Source organism: Meriones unguiculatus, chromosome 12, assembly GCF_030254825.1.
Source record: "Meriones unguiculatus strain TT.TT164.6M chromosome 12, Bangor_MerUng_6.1, whole genome shotgun sequence".
In the NCBI taxonomy this organism is placed as follows: domain Eukaryota; kingdom Metazoa; phylum Chordata; class Mammalia; order Rodentia; family Muridae; genus Meriones; species Meriones unguiculatus.
Genome location: NC_083360.1, coordinates 90,895,366 through 90,919,792, shown reverse-complemented (window position 1 = coordinate 90,919,792; position 24,427 = coordinate 90,895,366). Strand labels below are relative to the sequence as shown.

At 36.8% G+C, this 24,427-nt stretch overlaps 1 protein-coding gene across 2 annotated transcripts in view; it reads left to right on the top strand.

Annotated features, from left to right (window-relative positions):
- Nucleotides 1-24,427, top strand: part of Psme4 (proteasome activator subunit 4) — a 113,003-nt gene that overhangs the window by 59,349 nt on the left and 29,227 nt on the right. For both annotated transcript variants that reach the window (XM_060366188.1, XM_060366187.1), the window contains exons 18-33: nt 386-601; nt 1,550-1,707; nt 3,249-3,344; nt 10,114-10,169; nt 12,053-12,109; nt 12,311-12,366; nt 12,455-12,553; nt 14,127-14,189; nt 14,321-14,416; nt 15,459-15,590; nt 17,348-17,557; nt 18,941-19,077; nt 20,093-20,146; nt 20,529-20,658; nt 22,154-22,235; nt 24,017-24,170. In XM_060366188.1, the coding sequence (XP_060222171.1) occupies nt 386-601; nt 1,550-1,707; nt 3,249-3,344; nt 10,114-10,169; nt 12,053-12,109; nt 12,311-12,366; nt 12,455-12,553; nt 14,127-14,189; nt 14,321-14,416; nt 15,459-15,590; nt 17,348-17,557; nt 18,941-19,077; nt 20,093-20,146; nt 20,529-20,658; nt 22,154-22,235; nt 24,017-24,170 (1,796 nt within the window). The remainder of the gene's footprint in view (nt 1-385; nt 602-1,549; nt 1,708-3,248; nt 3,345-10,113; nt 10,170-12,052; nt 12,110-12,310; nt 12,367-12,454; nt 12,554-14,126; nt 14,190-14,320; nt 14,417-15,458; nt 15,591-17,347; nt 17,558-18,940; nt 19,078-20,092; nt 20,147-20,528; nt 20,659-22,153; nt 22,236-24,016; nt 24,171-24,427) is intronic.

Below are 24,427 nucleotides of genomic sequence, written 5' to 3'. Positions count from 1 at the left end.
TTACATTAAAAATTTGATCAAACTTGTCGTTGTTGTTGTTTATGAGATAGTTTAGACATTTAAACATATAGATTTTGTCCCTTTAAAGAAATGTTGATTCTTTTGAAAAGGATGCTATTTTGGCATAAGCAAGTATAAGGTTAGAAAATGTGTTTTTAGTTTAAAAAGTTAATTACTAAGGTATAGTTTAAAATGATACTTCTAAAACGATTTTAAAATAAGTTAAAGTCATTTACAGAAACTTTTTTAAGCTACTGTAGCGTCAAATATTGAATGAATCCTGAATTGAGTATTCAAGACTTAAAACCAAGTGCCTTCAAGGGTTTTTTGTTGTTTTTTTTTTTTTGTTTTTGTTTTTGTTTTTGTTTTTCTTCTGCCTTCTCAGATTACTCGTGTGGATGGGAAGAAGTTACTTCCGTATAAGGAGCAGCTTGTGAAGATTCTCCAGCGAACCCTGCACCTGACCTGTAAGCAGGGATACACCCTGTCCTGCAACCTTCTGCATCATCTTCTTCGTTCCACCACACTAATCTACCCCACAGAGTACTGCAGTGTCCCGGGTGGCTTCAACAAGCCGCCTTCTGAGTACTTCCCTATCAAGGCAAGCATTTTCAGTTATTCAGGATTCAAGAAGATATTGGATTCTTTTTTTTTTTTTTTTTTTTTAAGTAATTCAGAGATGTTTTTCTTTGCTGTGCATAGAATGTCATGTCTTTTAAAAAATATCTGTCGATCGAGTGTGTTCATGTCTGAATCCTATGTGTGACTGGTGCCCACAAAGGCTAGAAGGCATCGGAGCCCCTGAAAGTGGAGGTAGAGAATTGTGAGCCATCATATGGGTGCTGGAATCAAACCCTTGTTCTCTGGGAGAGTATTCGATGCTCTTAACTGATGAGCCATCTCTTGAGCCCCAGTTCTTTATATTAAGGTATGCTGTATAAAACTGTTATTAGGGGGTGGAGAACACTGCCTGGTTAAGAGCATTGGCTGTTCTTTCAATGGATGTGAGTTCAATTCCCAGCTTCCGCATGGCAGCTCACAACTGTCTGTAGTTACAGTTGAAGGAGATCTGACACCTTCACACAGACGTGATGGTAGAACACCAATAAATAATTTTTTAAAAAAACTTACTAAGATGTATTAGCCTTGTGCTTTTTAACTTGTCATAGAGCTAAATTTACTTTTCCTTCCTGCTGTATAGCCTAGGCTGGCCTTGAAGTGGTGATCTTCCTGTGTCAGCTGCTTCTGTGCTATGATAACTGGTGTGCGTCACCATGCCTGGGTAGTTTTCTACCTTTCTGCAGTGGCTCTGCCATATCTAAGCTAGTCCTCATAGAAACTTGCTTTCTCTCCTACAGTAGGAAATGCATGTTAAGTGGCTCTTAGGGAGACCCATTCAGGAGCAATAATAAAGGATCACGGTATTTTCATGAGTCTTTTAGATATAGTGGCTTTCATTATTTCTCTGTCTACTTTTAAACATTAGAAATATTGTGTATACATGTTTTTATCCAACGTTACAACTTAATGAGAAGCTTCTCTTTTCTAGGACTGGGGTAAGCCTGGAGATTTGTGGAATCTTGGGATCCAGTGGCATGTTCCTTCTTCAGAGGAAGTCTCTTTCGCCTTCTATCTGTTAGACTCCTTTCTTCAGCCTGAGCTTACCAAACTCCAGTGTTGTGGGGATGGAGAACTTGAAATGTCTAGGTTAGCTTTCTTCTAAAATCAGTTAATATCTTTTTAAACCCCAGTACCTGCCCCAACCTTTGTATCTGATGCAGGTTTCCTATTTTTAAAAAATCGTCTTTTAAAAGTTTATATAACTTTATGTGTTTGGGTGTCTTGCCTGTATGTTTATTCCGTGTGCATGCCTAGTTACCATGGAAGTCACAAGAAGGCTTTGGGACTCCCTGGAACTTAGAGTTGCTGGTTGTGAGCCACCACTTGGGTACTGGGAACTGAACCCAGGTCCTCTGCAAGACAAACAAGTACTCTTAACCTCTGAGCCATCTCCAGCCCCATGATACAGAATATATTCATTGTTTTTAAAAATAAGCATTAAATGAATTGAGAAAAACATTGAACACTGTAACAAAATTCATCAACATTTAAACTATTCCTTTGGTTGTGTGGTTTATTTTCTGTTTTTGAGACAGGGCCTCTTATAGTCAAGGCTGGCCAAATCCTCTTGCCTCCACTTCCCAAGTGCTAGAATTATAATCATGTCTCCTTACGCCCAGGTTGCGCAGTGCTGCGGATCAAGCATACATATTGACAGTCACTGTGCTAATAATCTCAGCCTCCTCAGAACATGTAGATTTTTGGTATTGTTTGCTTATATTTTCTTTTTCTTTTCTTGTTTTGAGACAGGGTCTCACCATGTAGACCAGGCTGGAACTCAAGAGATCCATCTGTCTCTGCCTCCTACATGCTGGGAGTAAAGGCATGTACCCACCACACTGAACCCATCTAAACATTTTAAATACAAAATCTAATTCACACCTTACCCTCCCAGTTTTTTTGGCAGAAACACTTTTCTACTTAGGAACTTCCTTTGCTTATTTTGGAAAGCATAAGTAAGGTATGTTCCTTTCAAAGGAATGTCCTTTATCAACCTCTATTAAATATTGAATTATTGATTCTTTGTAGTAGCCCTCATTGTTGACATTGAGGTTACTTAACTGAGATTTTTTTCTTTTCCATAGGAATTTAACAAAAAGTTATTTTTTAATCCATTAGGCTTTTAGAGTTTGAATTTTTGAAAGTTTTTAAAATAATAGTAAATACTTTTTTTGTATCAAATGCCAGAAATCTTTAATAGCAAGTAAGGGTAGATTTGGAGGAAGAACTCTGATTGACTAACACTGACTTGTGCAATTTGCTAAACTGCTTTTTAGAGAAGCACATGTGTAGCTAGATTCTTTTTTTTTCAATTCCATGTTTAAAAGTTGAAGTAAGATAGACATGATTTTCATTGTTTGTTCTTGTTAGTGGTAGTGATCTTTTTTGTATTTATAAATGAAAATTTCCTTCTCAGAGTACAGTTAGTTGTTAATTGTGGTTAATTATTTAAAGTGTAAATAGGCCTAGTACTAGCAATAAATATATTTGTGCTGTGACAGTAGGTAGTAAACTGACAATATTTGTTGTGTTCATGACCATTTGATAAAATTTTTGTTCTTCTCCCTGACTGTAGAAGTCTTGTTTAAAAAAATCTTCTAAAATATGACATTTTTTGTATTATCTAGAGATGATATTCTCCAGAGTCTGACTATAGTACACAACTGCTTGATTGGCTCGGGGAACCTCCTGCCTCCACTGAAAGGAGAGCCAGTTACTAACTTGTAAGTAAAAACAAAACAAAACAAAAACCCTACATGTTTTGCTCTTTTTGCCATTTGACTATGTTTTAAGTTTACCTACTTCATGGGCTACTACTTTTGTTCTTTATGTTGTTTCTGAATTACTTAATCTTTCATATTTGTAGTTCCTAGGGTAAAAAAAAAAACAACCTAATTTAGGTCTATGAAATTAAAATCTTTATCCAGATTGTCATATGGTAACAGGATAAATATCTTTAGATTTTAGTTAATGTAAAAAAACAGTTAGGAATTATTAATTTAAGATTAATACCGTTCTTTTTAAAAAAGCACGCAGGCAAGCAAATGAAACAATCCCTAATTTGCCAGCAGTGAGCACTGACTTAGGATCCTGTAAATGAGTATTTTTACTAGCAGTTTCTTCAGTGTTGCTTTTTGGTTGCTCATGTAGCATGTTTAACCTATTGCTGGCCTGCCACCTGCGTGAAAAGTGGAGGTGCCATGAAGCAAGCCGCGCTGTAGGCTTAGCGGGACGAGTTAGTCGCTGGGTTCAGTCAGCACCTATATCATTGCCAAGAAAGCTAATGAAGAGCACATAAAAAATGGGTAGCCAGGTATCTTTAAAAATTGGGGATGGGAGAATCTTTTGTGGATCTTTCTTTCTTTCTTTCTTTCTTTCTTTCTTTCCTTCTTTCTTTCTTTCTTTCTTTAAAAAGCTTTGCAGGAAGTGTTTGGGGGCATTAACATATTTTGTATAGTTGTTGGAAGTTATACTTTCCAAAACATACTGTCTATTATTTCATCCTAAAAACATTTCTTATCATTGAGCTTTAGAGTGTTAAGTTTAGAAATAGTAGTATAGTTTTAGGAGGGAAAATGTTTATGAGAGCCTTTTGAGCCTTTTCTCTCCAGTGATCCTAAACCTGTGCCATATTGAAAAAACAATCAAATAGAGTGTGTCAGTGGAGCACTGCTGAGAGTGTAGAAAAGAACATGGTTTTGTTGTTGTTGTTTTTTTTGAAGTAATTTGTCTTAAGAGCTCAAGCGTGTGTCTTACGATGGTTGGATGCAATGGGAAATGCCCGTTTATGAGGCTCACACACTGCCTTGCATCTTGGCATGGAGCTCTGCCGTGTACACTGTCATAGGGAGCCGAGGCGAGTCTTCATCTTTGTTTCTGTTTGGTTGATTGGCCATTTCTTTGAGACTGAGGTCTCACTCTGTAGCCCTGGCTCAGCCTGAAATTCACAGCAGCACTTGTACCTTAAGCGACTAGCATATTAGGATTACAGGTGTGAGCCGCCAAGCCTGGCTAAGTGTTCTCTTTCCAAGTTAACGTTCATCATGACAAAAGTTTCTTTCAAACCAGATTCAGTGGCTCACATAGGTATCAGAGAAGTCGAGGTAAAGTTTGAGGTCAGCTTGTGCTACATAGCAAGATTTTGTTTCAACCTTTCTGTCCTCAAGAAAAATTTCTATACTTGTTTATTAGAAAGCCAGTTTGATTTATATGATGAGATGCTTTTTACTAATAAAACGAGTATATTAACACGTGCCATGTAATGTAATACAATACTATTTAAGCTCTAGTATCAACACTGAGTTCTACTCACAGGGTTTCCACCAGAAATATAATTTTGACTGAAAAGTTTTATGCTTCAGATTTAGCCAGGCATGGCAGCTCATGCGTGTAATTGTAACACTCTGGAGGCTGAGGTAGGAGGTTGGAAATTTTGAGACTTGCCATAGTGAGACTTTGTCTCCACTATGGGGAGACTTTCCATTTTCTTTTCTTAGTTAACAGAATATTTGTATTGTCTTTTTGCAAAAATGTGGACCACAACTTTGTGCTTTTTTTTCCTTTGTTCACAATTTTCACTTTGATTGCAGAATCTGAAACTAATAAAATAGCCTTTAAAACCTCTAAAATGCTTATTCTCCTGTAGTAAAATAGTTGTTAAAAGATCATCTAAATCTTCGAGTTGAAAAAACAACAACAACTTAAATCAGTAGCTACATCCTGTGATACTCTGAGTGTGCTGAATGAATGGAGTATGACTCACAACAGCTCTCGGCAGGTTTGCTGAGAGGAAAAGAACAGTGGCTGAGGTAGAACTGTAGGACATGGGGGAAGCCCACACGTGGAGGGCATAGGATGCAGCATAGTGGGGAGGGCATTAGTGTAAAGTCTTATCTATTAAAACACCAGATCAACAGGGTGTGGCCGTGCACGCTTCTTAATTCCAGCACTTGGGAGGCAGAGGCAGGCAGATCTCTGAGTTCTAGTTTAGCCTGGTCTACAGAGTGAGTTCCAGGACAGCCAGGGCTGCACAGAGAAATTGTCTCAAAACAAAACAAACAAAACAAAACAAAAAAACAACCCACATCAGATCATTTTGGGAACTAGTAGCAACTCAAGGAATATTTTTCAATTTGTGCTTAAATTCTTCATCTAAGTTTAATTATATAAAATATTTTATATTGTGTAACACTTATAGAGTCAGGTGACTCAGTATCGGGTCTGCTTTCTGTATTTATTGGTGATTTTGTATTTGGCCTCTGGAAAACTGTGATGAAAAATAGAAGTTCACTTTACTTCTAAGTAGCTTTGTTTCTAATGGAGTTTATGTGATGATCTTAATTTCACTATTAGGGAAATGGCTACCAAGTGCAAAATGTTTTCTGTGTTATGCAATGAGTGACAGACAAATACAAAAAGCTAAATCCAAAGTAAATGGTGCAGCAATGGGGGGTGTCACTAAACCCCTGGGATTACTGTATGTCCAAGTCTACACGTGATAAGGTCCTTGAGGGGTAATCAAGGCTAAAAAGTTTTCTCTCCAACTTAAAACAACTTGAAGTTTTAGCAGGTATGCTCGGTGACATACATTGCTGAATGAATCTTAGGATGGAATCTCTCCCTTCTGTACTCCTGGGACTTTAAGAGAGGCATTTCTGCTACAGTAGTTCATATGTATAGCTCTGCCTTTATAGATGGGAAAATTGGATTATGTCTTTACATTGCCACTCAGGAACTTTGGATATTGCCTTTATTCTTAAATCCTCAGTTTTCTCCTTTTTCAGTCCACTTTATGTTACAATCTTTTAGGTCTAACCAGCTATTACAAGATGCAGAAACTAACATCTAAAAACAAACAGGGTTACTCAAGGTAGAGGAGTCACCATTTTCATCTCAGAATACTTCTTATATTTTGTTCCCCTTTCCTTTGATCTGTTACGTCATAGTCAAAACATTCTTTGGGATCTCAGCTTTTACTAACTGTCCACTCAAAAAAAATTCCTCCCACCTAAGCTTGAGACCATTTCATTGATGTGTGAAGGATGTGTTACTTATACAATGAGGGGCAGGGCTAGCTAACCTCTCTTGGCACCTCCAGGAAACTACCCAGCACTGCTGGGGAAGCTGCACACAGAAAAGGAAACAGTTACTACTCCACGGTGAGTAACCCTGTTTTCTCCTTATTTCGCCTTCTGATTGTTTTCATAAAGCTTTGTGTGTCAGACATGAAAATCTATGCTCATAGCTACTTTTTAAATCTCCAGTGTGTAAAGTTTCTCTTAGCAACTTTGGTCACATGGTAGTGAAGAGAAGTTTTTCAGTTGTGTTATTTCCATCTGTTATCAATGCAGAGAGCTGAGTACACAGAAATGGCCAAATGTCTCTTGTGAAACACTTGTACATCAAGGAGGGGGAAAAGCCTGACAGTGGCTTGATGTCCAATCTTTTTATTTATTTTATTCAGGACGGTAGGGAATTCTTGGGAAAGAAAGGCAGAAGACTTGTGTATAATATTGTTTGTGCTTGTTTCATCATTATAATTGATCCCAGTCTTTGTAACACATTTGATTTGTATATTTTGCTTTTATGTTTTTGTCATTTCTTCATTTTCTAGCATCCTCTGTTTGCCACCAGTGATAACTGTTCTAATTCTACCTAAGTATAAGAAGATTGCTATCTAGTGGGACAGATGATGTGGTAGTGAGCCAGAGTCTAAGATGTTCTGTTATAAGTTGGGTGGCCTGGTCTAAGCTCTAAGTGGAACTGATTTTACTCCATTATAATTAGCATGGAGAACTTACAGTTTGTTATGCTGGAATTGTTTTTGCAGAATTCTGTTTAGTTTTTAAGACAAATGATGGTGGTTTCTAAGATGAATGAGTGAACAGAATGGACTTTATAGGGGTATGTGGAACTTAAATTGTAGATTTTTGCGCTACTGCTTTTTGTTTATTTGTTTATGGAACACAGACTGGCCTCAAACTTGAGGCAATCCACCTGCCTCAGCTTCCTAAGTATATAGGCATATGCTACCGCATATGACTGCATATACTTGTTAAGAAAGATTGGCTGTAAAATATGTCAAATCAATTAGAATTTAATTTGTGGTAGGTAGAAAGAGATCAAAATAAAGTTGATTCTTAGATAAGTGAATATGAAAGGGAATTCTGGATAACAAAATTAAAGTTTAAATATAATTAAGAATTGTATATGTTAATTTGTGTTTCAAATGTAGGAAAATGATAAACCATTTTTAAGTTTTAGTATTTTAAAATCTCACACAAGGTAGATTTTTTTTTTTCTGTTTGATATTTGCCAACAGACCAAAACTATGCAGGGTGTTTTTCCTTAATTAGGATTAATGATAGAAAAGCAACTCAGAGTTGACATATAGATTTAAGAAATTAGCTTCAAGCTCTTCAGGTGATACTTTTTTAAAAAAATACAATTGGTGTTAGAAGAGCTGGAAATGTATGTAATGAAATACTCCAGATTAGTAAGTGACAGCCTTTGGTGTGTGTGTGTGTAGTATATATGTTTTATGTGTCTGTGTGTGTGGCTACATATGTGAAGCTAGAGGTTGCTGTTGGATGTCTTTCCCTATCATTCTCCATCTTGGTTTTGGAGATGGGGTTTCTCCCTGTACGAGGGCTTGCTGCTTTGTCTAGCATGGCTGGCCAGTAAGCCTCTGAAAATCTTGTTTATTCTTCTCCCCAGCATTGTGCCATCATGCTCAGCTTTTTACTTGGGTGCCTGGTACAGCAAGCTTGTACATTTTTTTACTGTGATGTCTCTGCATTCCATTGGTAGTGTGACTGAACTACTTAGTGTTACGTGGTAGCAAGTATGAATCAAGTAGAGCTGTATTTTATTTTAGACAGGTAGTAGATTTGTATCAGCAGTGAAGCTATTTCTGTTTTTATATACCAGCCATGACAAACCCTGCCCTATGTTCTACCGTGAAGGAGGTGATAGCTCCCTTCCACTTTGTCATTGTTCGTTTGTATTTGGTACTGAGATCTAATTTCAGCAGAAACTGAAAGTTTATTGTTAAGGCTTTCTTACCCCTTTTCTGATTTTGATTTTTGGATATGTATTTGTTTCTGGTCATAAAAAAACAACAAAATGCTGAAAATTGCAAGTTTTGTCACAGGTTGAAACTTTATAGAAAGAAAGCTAACTTTCAGAAAATCAAATCAAATTAGCATTTTATGTTACAAAATGTTAACAAATCTTGAAGTACATTAGTGAAGAACCATTCCTTGTTTATATTCTATAGTGTAGTTCTGAGATTTGCTATCTAGGCTGTGAGATATGGTGAGCAGTATAGCTAAGGAATGGATACTTTAGTACTCTGAAGTCATTAGCTGTGATTTGTAAGTCAGATATTAGGATGGAGATAATGCTTTGAATGTACCTGCTTTGTGGGGTACTCTTAAGGGGGGTAAAAGTGGCGTTTTCTTCCCCATTATACATGTTGCAAGCTCATTAGTGTTAGGTAATAATAGTTTCTGTTTATTACGTGGGATTTGTTTACTCTTTGGTTCCTTTGCGGTTATACCTAATGTTCCACATCTTAGAAAATATCTTCTCTTCATATTAGAATAGCTATTGAAGCAAGTCTTTTATTTTGAAGATTTGAAAACTGAGGAAGATACACACACGTGTATGCATATATGCATATATGTTCATATATATGTATAAATTTTTATTCTCCATAAAAGATCTTCTTGTAAATCTAATGGTAACTTTCCAGCCATTTGTTGAATTGAACTACCAGGGTCTGGCCATATTGACACATTTCTTATGGGCAGTTTTTTTGGTGTTTTTCACACAGTTTTACGTTTTAGTCCAGGATGGCCTGAAGCTCACTACGTAGCCCCATCCTCGCCTTGAACTCACACTGATCTTTATGCCTCAGCCTCCAGAGTTCTGGGATTACAGGCCACCATGCCTGGGTTGTGACTGATCTTTAGTTAAGATTTAGTATTTCTACATACCAATTTAGAAACACCATTTTACTATAATGTTAGGAAAGGTTCATTTTGCTGGTTTAAAGAGAAAGAGTAATAATTATCTAGAGAGCCATGTGTGCTGTCTTAGGGTACTTCAGCAATAAAAGTTGACTGCATATTAAAGTATAATTATATAATTATGAGGTTGGATTTTCTTTGTGCGGATGTGTAAATGTCTGTCAGTGAATTTAACCTTTTCCACTTGAATATTCAGTTACCAATATAATGTCCACTGAGAAATGATTTTTTTTCCCTTGAAGGTACTACATTAACATTTTCTTTAAGTTAGTTAATATGCTTCTTACTGGAACAACAGCATTAATCTTCAGAAGTGTAAGGAATTGAAGTACTGGAGAGTAGAAATTTGTTACAAGGGCATTAGCTTTGTTTGACTGTAAACATTGTAGCAATGAGACTTTTCCTTTGGTCTTTTGTGTTGATATTATTGATAAATGCAAGCTCTCTTGTTTTTATACAGGGTACCAAGTATGGTGTCCTTAGAGGAAACAAAATTGTATACCGGACTAGAACATGGTATGTGAATACTAACTGAAGAAAATCTGTAGAAGGATCTGTGTCGCTTCTTTGTAAGGATTAGAATGGAGTAGTTTTGTAGTTATGTCTCTTAGATTTTTTTTTTTGTACTATGTAAAATAAACTCATTACATATACAACAATTATTTTATTTCTCTCTGAAAAAATTGGATGATTATGTTTGTTTCTGAGACAGAGTCTCATTATGTAACCCATGATAGGCTCAAATTCATAGAGATCTTCCTGTCTGAGCCTCTGGCTTTAGAAATTATTATATAAAGAAATACCAGTAAATAACAAATTAGGTCATTAAATTTAATTTCTTTCTGTGTTCAGAATATAATGTTCACTTATTTTTAAATAAATTTTTTACTTAAAAGTATTAGTTTGTATATGTTTTTATATGTGTACATTCCATGGTCAGAGGACCACTTGCTAGAGTGGATCCTCATTCCATTGTGTTGGTTCTGGGGCTCAAACTCAGACTATAAGTCAGCCGAAAAGACCTTTACCAGCTAAGCCATCTCACCAGCCATGTTTTTGTTTGTTTCAGAATGATACATTAATATTGTAGCTTTATAATCTAATGATCTTTGTAGCTTTCTGTCCAGTGAGTTTAATTCAATTTAAGTTTTTGATGTCGTACTGGGACTCATACCTGAGAGACACCCTAACCCTTAAATTTTATATTCGTATTTTCTGAAACAACTTGGGATGTTGCTCAGTGACTAATCACATCCTTACCATGCCTGGCACTCTCCCTCCTTCCCCCCCCATCCAAACTATATTATACTAATTTAGGTTCAGAATATAGTCTTGATAGAAACTCAGTAAATTTTCTTACTGATGGGTTAATAATAGAATTAGTTTATATACATTAGTTTCTAAGTTACAACTGTTCGTTGGATTTGGGTCACCCATAACTTTAGAGAATCTCAAGTGTTTGTGGACTCTTAATTAGTAGCTAGGGCCTTTGAAATGTTCACAAAGAATGTTTTCTCTTCCATTCCCTATCTTTAAAAAGTATATGTTTATTTTTATTTTATGTGTGTGAGTGTTTTCTGCATGAATGTGTGTGTACCACATTCCCATTGCGGAGAAAAAAGGTGTCAGATCCCTTGGATCTGGAGTTACAGCTGGTTGTAAAATGCCGTGTGGGTGCTGGGAACTAAGTCCGCATCCTCTTACAGAGTTTTTGACCCCTGAACTGTCTCTCCCCAATGTTTTGATAAAAGATTATTATTTCATAAATAATCATTTTATTTTGTTTTTTTAAAGATGTATTTGTTTTATGTATGTGAGTGCTTTGTCTGCACATACACCTGCACACCAGAAGAGGGCATCAGATCACATCACAGATGATTGTGAGCCACCATGTGATTGCTGGGAATTGAACTCAAGATCTTTGAAGGAGCAGACAGTGCTTTTAACCACTGAGCCATCTCTCCAGCCCTTATTTTGGTTATTGGAGACCAATCTCTTGTAGCCCCATCTTGCCTTCAGCTCCTGTTCTTCCTTACTCTTCTTTCTACATGCTGAGATTACAGATGTGAATCATCATGCCCAGATATGTTTGTCTATGTGTTCATTTATGGATTGACTAGAGACAGGGTCTTCAGTTGTAGACCAGTTTACCCCTGAACCATCTGCCATCCCTGTTACAGGTGTGTGCCTCAATGATGTGACTAAGCTAGACCCTTTAAACATGAAGGTTTTGAATGTTAGTCTGTCATACTCTGCCACTGATTTAACTATAATAAAGACAAAATCATTTTTTCCCCTCTTTTTAAGAAGGGTCTTAGGATAAGGTGTTGTTAAAAACTGAAATAAAATCAGGAACTTCTCCATATCTTAAATGTCTTCTCTTATTTTTTTTTAAATAGACCTTTCCAGAGAGAACCAACGAGAAGTAATTGCTAGTGTCATAAGGAAACTTCTTAGTAAGTATATATGTCTATAACTTCCTTTTTTGCTAAGCTTTAGAATAGTAGCCTGTGGCAGGTGTGCTTTTACTTAACTTTTTTTTAGTTGAAATTGGGAGAATATTATCTCCTCCCGACACACACACACTTTAAGCAGCAGATTAGGGTTTGCGTAGTAATTTAAGATGTTAGCTAAAATGTTCTCTTCTCCTATTTTAGAGCACATACTTGATAATTCGGAAGATGACACCAAGTCCTTGTTTCTCATCATAAAGGTAGAAGTGGCTCCAAAGCTCCATCATTATTAATGTGCTCAGGCTTGACTGGTGACTTCTGAATAAATGTTGAAATTCTTTAACACAGATCATTGGAGACCTTCTGCAGTTCCAAGGATCTCATAAACATGAATTTGACTCCCGATGGAAAAGCTTTAACTTAGTAAAGAAGTCAATGGAAAATCGGGTCAGTATTTTCACCTAAAACTCTGAATTATTGTTTTAAAAAAAAGATGTATAATAGCCCTGATTTGAAGATTATTGTTTATAGAGGAAATTTTCCCTGTAATTAGTAGCTTTAAGAATATTGCATGAAACCAGTGATGTTCTTTTTTTTTCTTATAGAATTTTTCCATATAATAATAAAACATTTGACTTTTAAAGAAAAAAAAGAATATCGTATGAAAACTCTAAGCACAATACATATCGAACAGATCCTAGGGGGAGAATGTATTTACTTCTTAGGACTATTGTTCACTTATAGAGTGCTTGGCTAGCATGTGTGAGGCCCTCAGTTCAAAATATTTTATTTAGTGATAACATCTGTTACCCTCCGTGAACATTTCTGTAGCAGAGATTTGCTTAGTAGCATTCAGGCTATTTTATAAAAACAAGAAGAAGCCAGGTGCCATGCCACACAGAGACAGGTGGATCTTGTGACTTTAAGGCCAGCCTGGAGTACAAAGCAAATTCAGTACATTCAGAGCTACACAAAGAAATCTGTCTCGAGAAAAAAAAAAAAAGGAAGATTGCCCATAGGTATGAATGAACTTATTTGACTCTGAGGAAGAACATTTCTTGTGTTGATTTAATGTTCCAATGTGAGAATCGGTATAAGCCTCTTTAGGCACCCAGAAGGAAAAATACTCACAGAAAAGTAGAGGTGTGTTCCTAACAGTGTTTCCTAGTAGACTTGTGCTCACGTCTTGAGTCTCTAGATGCCGATATGTTACTTGTGCTAGATACTGGAGATGGAAGAGCATCTATGGCAGGCTGTAGAAGAGTGCCAGAAGGTAAATTAGGTCAATAGTTGTGTTGTAAAAGAGTCTATTGGTTTTATATTCAGCAGTGGAGATCCACTAAATGGAATATACATTGTAAGCATGAGCCACCACACCTGACTGAAAGTTAGTATGGATTTAATTTGAATATAGGAAAAAGTATTTACTGAATATTAAAATGTTCTGCCACAGTTAGAATCTTAAGTGGAAAAAGCCCAAATCAAGACTTTTAAGATACAGATAGAAGTGGGTTTGGACAAAGGGCAGACTTGAAGGATTTTGATGGTTAATATATGATAAAGGCTAACAATTACAATTTTTTCATTTGTTTGTTTGTATGGGTGGGGGACCTATGCATCTGGGAAAGTAAAGGTCAGAGGGCAACTTGTAAGGGTCAGTTCTATACTTCCAACGTGTAGGTCCCAGACATTAGACTCAGTGTGTCAGACAAGGGTGGCAGCTGGTTTTGCTCCATTTTCTCAGTATGAGGTTTGGTATGGTTGGGGGTTGGCCTTTTTGTTGTTGTTACTGGGTGTGTGGGTGCGTGTGTTTGGTTGGTTCTGTTTGGAGACTTGGTTAATCTGTGTAGCCCTGGGTGGCCTGGAACTAAGCGCCCCCCTGTGTCGGAGATTAAAAGTGTGCACCATTGTACCTGGCTCTGCCTTCTGTTCTGAGGTAAGTTTTCATTCAGGGGTTCAAGAATTCATTGTTGTAGTCACTTAGTGAAAACATCTCAATGTTTTCTGTTTTGTTTTCCAGCTCCATGGAAAAAAGCAACACATCAGAGCCCTTCTAATTGACCGAGTGATGCTGCAGCATGAGGCAAGTGTCTCAGTAATGATCTCATGATGTGGCATTCTAAGGAATAATTACTGTGATTTTTTTTTTTTCACAATTACATGGACTTTCAGTAAATACTTTTAAGACTTGATTTATATTATTTCTTTTTAAAGTTGCGGACACTAACTGTTGAGGGTTGTGAGTACAAAAAAATACACCAGGAGATGATCAGAGATCTTCTTCGATTATCAACAAGCTCATACAGCCAGGTGAGCTTCGCTCTCTTCCGTGTTTTCATTTTGTTACGTGTAACCCTTGTTTGAACACTTTGAATAATCCCTTATGTAGGGTCACGTACAAAAGAAACAAGAGAACTAGAACTAAATCTAGCTTCCCCACCCCCAGTGCCATCGGAAATACTTTTCAAATTTCAAATAAGATTAAAATTTTGCTTTAATGTGCAAAAACATTTATGTTTGTAGTGTAATTTCCCACCACCACCACACATACACACATACACACACAATCCTTTGCCGAGACAGTCTGCCTGCTTCCGCCTTTCCAGTACTGGGCTTGCTGGCATATGCACCAGGTACATCTTAAATCGTCTCTTTTACATTTTAGAGACTGTGCCAGTAGAATGGTGTGCCCACCCAATTCTGTGAAATTTTAGAGACTGTGCCAGTAGAATGGTGTGCCCACCTAATTCTGTGAAATTTTAGAGACTGTGCCAGTAGAATGGTGTGCCCACCTAACTCTGTGAAATTTTAGAGACTGTGCTGGTAGAATGGTGTGCCCACCTAATTCTGTGAAATTTTAGAGACTGTGCCAGTAGAATGGTGTGCCCACTTAATTCTGTGAAATTTGGAAGGCTAATCTGGAAATGCTACATAATGCCTTCTGTGTGTAATGATCAGGTTTCAGGGAGTTGCTAGGATGTAACGTGTAGTCTATCTCTTAATATAGTAACAGACCAGTAGATACATCCTAGCACACAGAACAGAGAAAGTACAATATATCAGTTCCTTCTCACTTGGTAATTTCTTGTGTATGGACATAGGAAACTTGATCTTCTCATCAACTTAAGAGTGCCTGCTGTTTGCTTTCCTCTTTGTAATAAGCTCTTGCTTAGGCATGCCATTCCACTTCTCTCATCAGAAAGAAGCATGTGATAATATTTTCCTTTTAATAGTCATTTTCTTACTTTTTAAGGTGTGTGCTTTCTGTTATTTAAGTAAACATCTAATTATCATTGCTTTCTTTTTTATACTTGAGTAGACGTCTTTTAAAATCCCTGTCAATTTTCCCCAGGTCAGAAACAAGGCTCAGCAAACATTTTTTGCTGCTTTGGGAGCATATAACTTCTGTTGCAGAGATATTATCCCCTTGGTTTTGGAGTTCTTACGGCCTGATAGACAGGATGTCACACAGCAACAGTTCAAGGTATAGATTCTGTTTTAACTTCTACAGTAAACACCCATATATCTGTTATTCAGGATCTGCAGTTTATGTTGTTAGATTTGCTTATCACTTACATGCTTATATCTTAATATATATATAAGTTGAAAATATCAGAACATTTTATCATGGTTTGTGTTATGACAAAATATAAGATGCAGGCCATGTGGGAATAAATTGAGAAGTATAACCAGTGTGAAAGGTGGTCCAGAAATAGGAAGAAATAAAGTTATTTTGAACAACAGATCAGAGTGGAAAAAGAAATTTTAAGGCATCTCAGAGATGGCATGTAAGTAAATCTTTATAAGTTGATTGATTGAGAGATATTGAGGATAGAGAAGAGTTAGAGATTAATGGCTAAATATGAGGGAACCAAAAAATGGGAATTTCCATCGGTAAAGCTTCCAGATTGTAGGGGAAGTGAGAGATCCCTCAAACCCAAGAGTTTGAGGCAAGCCTGGGCAACATGGCAAGATCCCATCTCAAAACAAAATGAAAAATTAGAGGTTAAACAGTAAAACTGACCGAGATACCATAAAAACAGAGGATCAGACAGATGGCAATAAAGACCTTTTAGAAAGAAGATCTTCGTCAGTGCTAACTTTCTGGATAGGATTAAGATGAGCACTAAGCATATTCCTTGAAAGTTAATTTGCAAAACAGAAATCAGTAGGCTTATTATAAGCCAGGCTTAGTTACTTACGTTAGAAATAAAGCTTTCTTAGGACAAGACATTCTTTTATATAGTCTGTATGTCTTCTTCATATCACAGTTGAGAATGACCTTCTATTTCCTTTATTCTTTAATATCTGGCAGCTGACTTCCTGCCCCAGTGTTGAATATTCTCTCTGGAAGGTCTGCCATTGGTCAATCTTGTTAAGAACATGTTAGAGAGCTCAAGGTTAGCAGTGACTGTGTGGAGGCTGAGGAGGAGGCTAGAATCTGCAGTGGGCAACACTCTGACTTGGGATCCATTTAGATTGAGTGTTCTGGAAATACCTGCTTCATTAGAATCATTGATTAGACTTTGTTCATAAAAACCATGTAGTATCATTAAGTAGCTATATTTTTAAAGATATTTATACTTTTTTCTGTGATAATTTCACACATGTATACAGTGCATCTCCTCATACCCATCCTCCTCCTGAGTAACCAAGCTTCTCCGTATTTAGTAACATACTTAGCAACTCGATGTTAGCTGGTATTTGATAAATTATTTCCAACATTAGGTCCTAAAAATACTTAGTGTGGTTCATTTCAGGGCCATTATTATATCTGAGGGAAAATAAGAGTAGAATTTGGGGCTGGTAAGAACACTGTCTGCTCTTCCAGAGGTCCTGAGTTCAATTCTCATCAACCACATGGTGCCTTACAACCATCTATATTAGAATCTGATGCCCTCTTCTGGCATGTAGGCGTACATGCAGATAGAGCACTCATACATAAAATAAATGAATAAAATCTTTAAAAAGAAAAGAGTAGAGTCTGTTTTCTTACAAACATTCTTACCTTTTTACATTGGCTAAATAGCCATTCTTTTAGCCAACGCTCTGTTAAATGACTTGGGGTGGGGGAAGGGAATGGATGCCACTTGTTTCACATTTTAAAAAAAACCCACATTAAATGTGTGAACCTATTTACAAATCAGCTGAAAGTGTGTAAATAGCCAGTGTAAAGGTTGAAACACCATGTTGAACTCAAACAAGTCTCTTATTTTCTGTATCATATGTTTGTTCCTATAGGGTGCCTTATATTGTCTACTTGGAAATCACAGCGGTGTGTGTCTGGCAAACCTTCATGACTGGGACTGTATCGTGCAGACATGGCCAGCACTTGTCTCTTCAGGGCTTAGCCAAGCAATGTCACTGGAAAAGCCATCAATAGTCAGACTATTTGATGACCTTGCAGAAAAGATTCATAGACAATATGAAACAATTGGCTTGGACTTCACAGTAAGCAAACCATTTATTTGTTCACTCATATTTTAGTGGACATTCTGGGTTTTATGTTCCATGTCTTCTTTTTTTTTTTTTTTTTCCTGTAATACTTTAGCCTGTTATTATAATTTTTTAAAGGCATGTGCTTTCTTTTTCCATCTAATGCTTTCTAGTGGTCATTGTTGTGGATAATGGTGGAACACCAAGCTGGAATGTGTCTGGGAGAGAACCAGGTCATTTCCACCAAGAAGCTACAATAGTTAACATTGCTATATTTACCATTGTTCCATATATGCCTCTCTCCTCACTTTCTCTCCTCTCCTTTCCCTCTCCTCTGCCTGGCCTGGAACTTGCTTTGTAGACCAGGCTAGTTTCAGACTCACTCTGCTTCTTGAATGCTAGGATTACAGACATGACCCATTAAGCCCAGTCATGGCAGGGTTTTTTAAAGAGGTGATTATATTTTAGGAAATTAGCTATGCAAGTCAAAATTAGAGGAAACTTGCCACTAGCTAGATTCAAAACTTACAATGCAGAATATATTAATTTTTTGGATGAATGAGAAAGAAATTTAACTGGTTGCCAAATAGAGATCAAATAGGACATCATTTAAGCACTTTTTCAAAAGTCTGACTAATTTTGTAGTCCGTGTTAAATCCTCCTGCCTTAGCCTGCCATGTGCTGAGATTACATGCATGAGCCACCTTTCTTGACCATCTAAGAAGCATACATTCGCACTTCCTCAGTGCATCGGGATGGGCAAAAATGTAAGGATATGAGTTCTTCCCTCAGATTGGTTATGATTTGCATCTTAATGACCAGGATTGTAGCTGTGGCTATAGATGCAGCCCTTGCCCTTTGAAACTGTCCTTATATTAGAATTGGTTCCCCATACCCTACCCACATAGGGTCTTCTGCAGCCCAGGCTGGCCTTGCATTCTTGATCCTCTTGTCTTCTCTTCTGAGTGCTCTGATTATAGGGATGCACTCCACAACCAGGTAGATTATTTTTTCTTTAAAAATTAATAATAATAGTAACTTGAAATGACATTCCCAAATCATTGGTCTGACAAAAATGGCCAAAGAGGAAAAGGTACTTGTCAGTAAACCTGATGACCTGAATTCACTCCCTGGATTTGAAAGCACAGTCATTACATTTGTTTCTTTTTGTGTATATATAGACGAGTACACACTCATGTACTCACCAGTACATTGCACATACCATGGCACAAATGTAGAAACCAGAGGACAAATTGTAGGAATCTGTTCCCTCCATCTACCCATGTAGGTATGGGAACTCAGATGGTCAGGCTTGGTAGCAAGTGCCCTTTTTCTTTTTTAGATCACATTGTAATATGTGCCATGACTCTTTTTTCCTGCATATCTTTTTCTAATAAGATTCCAAAGCCATGTGCTGCAATAGCCGAATTACTTCAACAGTCAAAGAATCCCTCTGTTAGCCAGACTCTGCTGAGCCCAGAAATGATTAAAGAAGGAAAGAAACGCCAACAGGAAAAGAATGCTGATGCCCTAAGGTAATTGATATACAAAATGTTACACTTAATACATTTTAACTAGCTCTAAAATATAAATGTAACTTATCATTTACACATTGATTTCTGGGAAAATGCATAAAATTGGGAGATGATTGTTGGAAAGGGACTAAATTTTACTTTTAGGTATAGAGTTGGAAAAAAAAACAGGCTAAAAGTAAAACAGTTATTGTTGTATTTTTTTCACTGTGACTTCCCTTTGATTGTTTATAGGTATAATGTATCAGACACAGTATAATTGGCACAGTTTGTTATCAAGTCCTAAATTGAAGTTCAGTGCACTCATATTTATAGCTTTTACAGTAATCTCTTTTTTATCAAACTTGGTATTAGGATATTACTAAACTGTTTTTTGATTTGGGGAGCCAGAACAAATCCATGGAAGCACTTACGCCATAGCCTTCCTAATTCAGTTTCGGGTTTACCATATCACTAGTACATGAGTATGCCCATGTATTATGCTATTGCCCAATCTGGGCTTAAGAATTCTTCCTGCCTCACTGTAGTGCTCTAAATGTCATGAATATGGGCACTAGCTACAACCCCAAAGCTTGTTTTCTAAAATGTCTTTGTAAATATTGAACTCCCATAGCCTGTTTAATTGATTTCAGGTAGCCAGCAGCCAGCGTGCTTTACAGACGGAGCACCGCTAAACTCTTTATTGCTACTTACAGTTTTAATATTTATTTTGGAATACTCAGACATTATTGTAATGCTAGTACTTTTTGTGTTGAGGGAGGAGGATCAGGAGTTCAAGGCTAGCCTGTAGTAAGAGACCTTACTCAAAAACCTAAGAATATTAAGAAAGAAGAAACAATTGGAAGTTTATTATTTGTAGCCCTTAATGTTCTTTTTTCAGTCTCCTCACATACTCACTTTTCGTCTTGTCATATGGTGAGGTGTAAGAGGAGGTGAACTAAGCCAGAATCTGAATTGATATTCCATTATGTGATGTCTTAATACTAAGATCGTATTTTATCTGAATTTTTTCAAAAAGGAACTATGAAAGTTTGGTAAATACTTTACTAGATGGTGTGGAACAAAGAAATCTGTAAGTATAATTTTTTTTTTCTTTAAAATGTTTTTTTAATCATCAAAGCATTTGTCCTAACTGCTCTAGAGATTTTGTGCATGAGAAAAAGAATGATTGTATTAATGGCATAATTTTTGTGTTAGAATATTGAGGGAGGCATGGAAAGGCTCAGGCTAATGATAGGGGCAGTGTTCTTCAGTAGGCTTGTTTTAATTCTTGAGAAACTTTAAATTATGTCAGATACAGAGTTGAGCAGGTTTTCACACACTGTGATCACAGCTCTCAAGAGGCTGAGGCTACAAAAAAGTTTGAAAACAGATTCTTATTTGAAATGGTTTTAAGAGTAATTTGATTTGTATGTACCTTCTCTCATTCTCCCCATCACCACTCCAACCATCAGGCCTTGGAAATTTGAGCATATAGGCATCGGGCTTCTGTCTCTGCTTCTAAGGGATGACAGAGTGTTGCCTGTTCGCGCCATACGTTTTTTTGTTGAAAATCTCAACCATGATGCAATCGTTGTTCGAAAGGTACATACTTTATTTTGGTTACTTTGTTGGGTTTGAGAATATCTACCTTAGCAGACTCTATTCATTCTTCATAAGCATATATATCCTAATAAATACCTTGAAAGGAATGATCTGACGTCTTCTGTTTACCCAGAAGCAATCATAATTTGTTCAACAAATACTGGGAAGCATAATCGAGCATTTTATATTTTAACATTATAGCTATAGCAGGGAATAAACTTAGACTAATAGGAAAGTTGGAATTTTAAGAATTCAAAAATTCATTTTGCAAGCAGGGATTCAGCTTTTTGGTTTTTGAAAAGTGTTAGAAATGAGCTCTAAGAAAGGTCCTGGGTTTGGTACTTCTGGAAGAAAACCAATGAAAGACCCAGAGGCTGACACAAATAGAATGAGCTTCTATTGATCTAGCAGAGGAAGAGCGGTTCCTTCCCAGAGGCTCAAGCTGGAGATGCTAGTAAAGTCTTCCTAGTTAAATGTCCATGCTTCTCCCACCAGTGCCAACATGTGGACAGTATTTTTTTAATTAGTTAACTGTTTAATCCATATCTACTTTTTAATTTGTAAGTGTACAAACACATGCTCCTGTGCACGCGCCCACACACACACACACCCCACTGCAATATACATGTGGCAGTCAGAGGACATGGGAGATGATGCTCCACTTCCACTGATGGACTGGAGGAGCGGATCAGACTCAGGCCATTGAGCTTGTGCAACAAGTACTTGTGCTTCCTGAGTCATCCCACAGACCCTAAATTTTTTTTTTTTTTGAAATAACATACAAAGCAAGTGATTTTATTATGGCATTTTCATGCATACTTTTTTAGTTAATTTTCCCCAATAACCTCTGACCTTGTATTTTCATTTCCACTTTCAAGTCTTCTGATTGTCACCCCCCTCCTCATTTCTTTACAGCCTTTCCCTCTCTCATTTCCCCTTTTCAGCATCATGACTTGTAGATAACCACACCCACTGTCACATAAATAACTTGTTTATAAATTAGAAGCTGGGATTGTGGTGTTTGTATTTCTAAGTCTGGAATACTTTACTTAATATGATTTCCATATCCATTTGTGAATGTGATTTTTTCTGTTTATGATTGAGTAAAATTTTATATATATATATATATATATATATATATATATATGTATATATACCATTTGTATTGTCTGTCTGTTGATGGGCATCTAAGCTGATTCCATTTCCTTGCTATTACCAGTAAAGCACTGTTGAACATAGATGTATGGGTATTATAGGTATCTTCATGGTATAATGCAGAGTCCTTTGAGAGTCCTAGGAGTGGGATCAGGTGACAGTTCTATTTTTTATCTTTGAGAAACCGCCACACTGATTTCCATAGAGTCTGCCTAAGTTGACTCTCCTACTGAGAGTCAATAAGGGTTTCTCTTGGGAGGAGATATTTGAAAGAAATAGAGTACAGCATGCTGTAGGAGATTTCAAAAATGTTGGTATTTACATATTAACTTGTTTGTAGATGGCTATCTCAGCTGTTGCTGGTATTCTCAAGCAGCTAAAGAGAACTCACAAAAAGCTGACCATCAATCCTTACGAAATCAGTAAGTAAATATCCCAGGTAAATAGCAGTGCTTTTCAATAACACTTAGAAAATTTTCTTAAGTATTCACAGAGGTAAGAAGCGGTAGCACAGGACTCTAATTCCTTTAGTTTGGAAGTAGAGGTAGGAAGGTATGGAATTCAAAAGTCAACGTAAGCTGTATTAACATAATCCATCGAGTTTTTGTTTTGGTTTTTTTTGGGGGGGGATTGGGTTTTTTTTGTTGTTGTTTTTTGTTTGTTTGTTTGTTTGTTTTTTGGTGTGTGTGTGAGCAGGGTCAATTTTTCTACTTTTCTTACTGTGTTCTTGGATTTTATTTCTTTTTATTTATTTCTGACTTTTTGTTATGTCGTTTTATTTTGGTTTTCCAGACAGGGCTTCTCTGTGTCGCACTGGATGTTCTGAAGCTCATCCTGTAGACCAGGCTGGTCTCAAACTCAGAGATCCACCTTCCTCTGCCTCCTGAGTACTGAGATGAAAGGTGTGAGCCACCACCACCTAGCAGATGTAATATTTTAATTGTGGACTAGGCTGTAGTCAACAGAAAAAAAGATTATCTTTTAAAAATTTTTTTCACTTAATGTGAAGGACATACATTTGGATAAGTGATGAAGATTTCAGTAAGATGTGTTGATAAAATTATTAACACAGAATAAATGTTAAGTTTTTATTTTTGAGAACTGTATTTTGATATGTAAAATAAAGTGTAATATGTAATATCTTAAATACTTTTGTATTCTGTGCTGAGACATTATGTAAGCAATTTCCTGTGAAACAATTCCATTAAGTGTGTGTTGGGAGAGAGAATATGTTAAAGTTAAAGAATATGTTAAAGTTTATATAGGGTAATATATAAAATATTGAGGCCTGTAAGTGAAGAATAATGTAAAAAACATTCCTTGAGCTCTGTAAGCTTGAAATTAATTCAGAACCAAATGTTTTAACAAACTCTTTTATTTAGTACATCATATTCTCCTAACAGTTATCAATCCAAACCATTCCATCTTCCCCTCAATAGTTCTAAGTAAAACCCCATGCTCCACTTGAGACCCATCCCTGCTGCTGAGGAATTGCGTCCAGGACGTTGCTCATGCCCAGCTAACACTAACACTACACTCTTAATTCCTATCTAGTCTTTTTTTTATATTTGTGTGTATGGATGCATATATGCCATCATATGTATGTGGTGGGTGGAGGATGGCTGTTGCATCAGTTTTCACTCTTCACTGTGTGGGTCAAAAGATTGAACTCAGGCTGTTCATGTACTTTTACTTGCTAAGCCATCTAGACAGTCCTATGTGGTCTTGTTTTGAGACAATATTAATAAGTGATTTATTGTTAAGAGTTCTAGGCATGGCTAGAGAAATGGCTCAGAGTTCAAGAACATGTATTATTTTTATGCAAGAACCAAGTTCTATTCACAGCCCCCACATCAGAGAGCTCACAACTGCTTGTGATGAGGCATCTGGCGGTGCCTCTAACTTCGGGCACATGCACATATGCAAGCATAGCTATACAAATATAAATACATAATTTATAATTTTTTAGGGGAGTTATAATCAGGGCATGGTGGTGCCTACCTTTTATCCCAGCACTTTTGGAGGCAGAGGCAGGTGTGTCTCTGAGTTCCACACCATCAAAGTCTATAAAGTGACCCTGCCTCAGAGAAATAAATAAATAATAAAGTAGTAGTAATATGGCAGTAGTATTGTTTATTGAAAGTCTAGAACATCTACTAAATTAATATTTTCAAATTATTGAATCTGAATGCCTTTTCTTTAGGTGGATGTCCTAAACCCAACAAAATTCTTGCTGGTGATAGACCTGATAATCATTGGTTGCATTATGATAGCAAAAATATACCAAGAACAAAAAAAGAATGGGAGTCGAGTTGCTTTGTTGAAAAAACTCACTGGGGTTACTACAACTGGCCAAAGTAAGTCATAGTTCGCCTCCTACCTGCTCATTGAACATTGTTTCTGTGTTGGTGAACGTGGTTTGTTAGAGCTCATCTCTCTACTCAGAGGCACTTAAAGGCCTTTTCCTTCTTTCTTCCTATCTTTGTTTTGCTCCTGCCAAGACGGTGCTTCATTTCTTCGCACTTATACTACAGTCCCGAGCTTTTGTTAATTCCTGTTATATGGTTAGGGAGGTTCTTAGCAGCTGCTCTAAATTGTCTTTCTATGTGTTAAT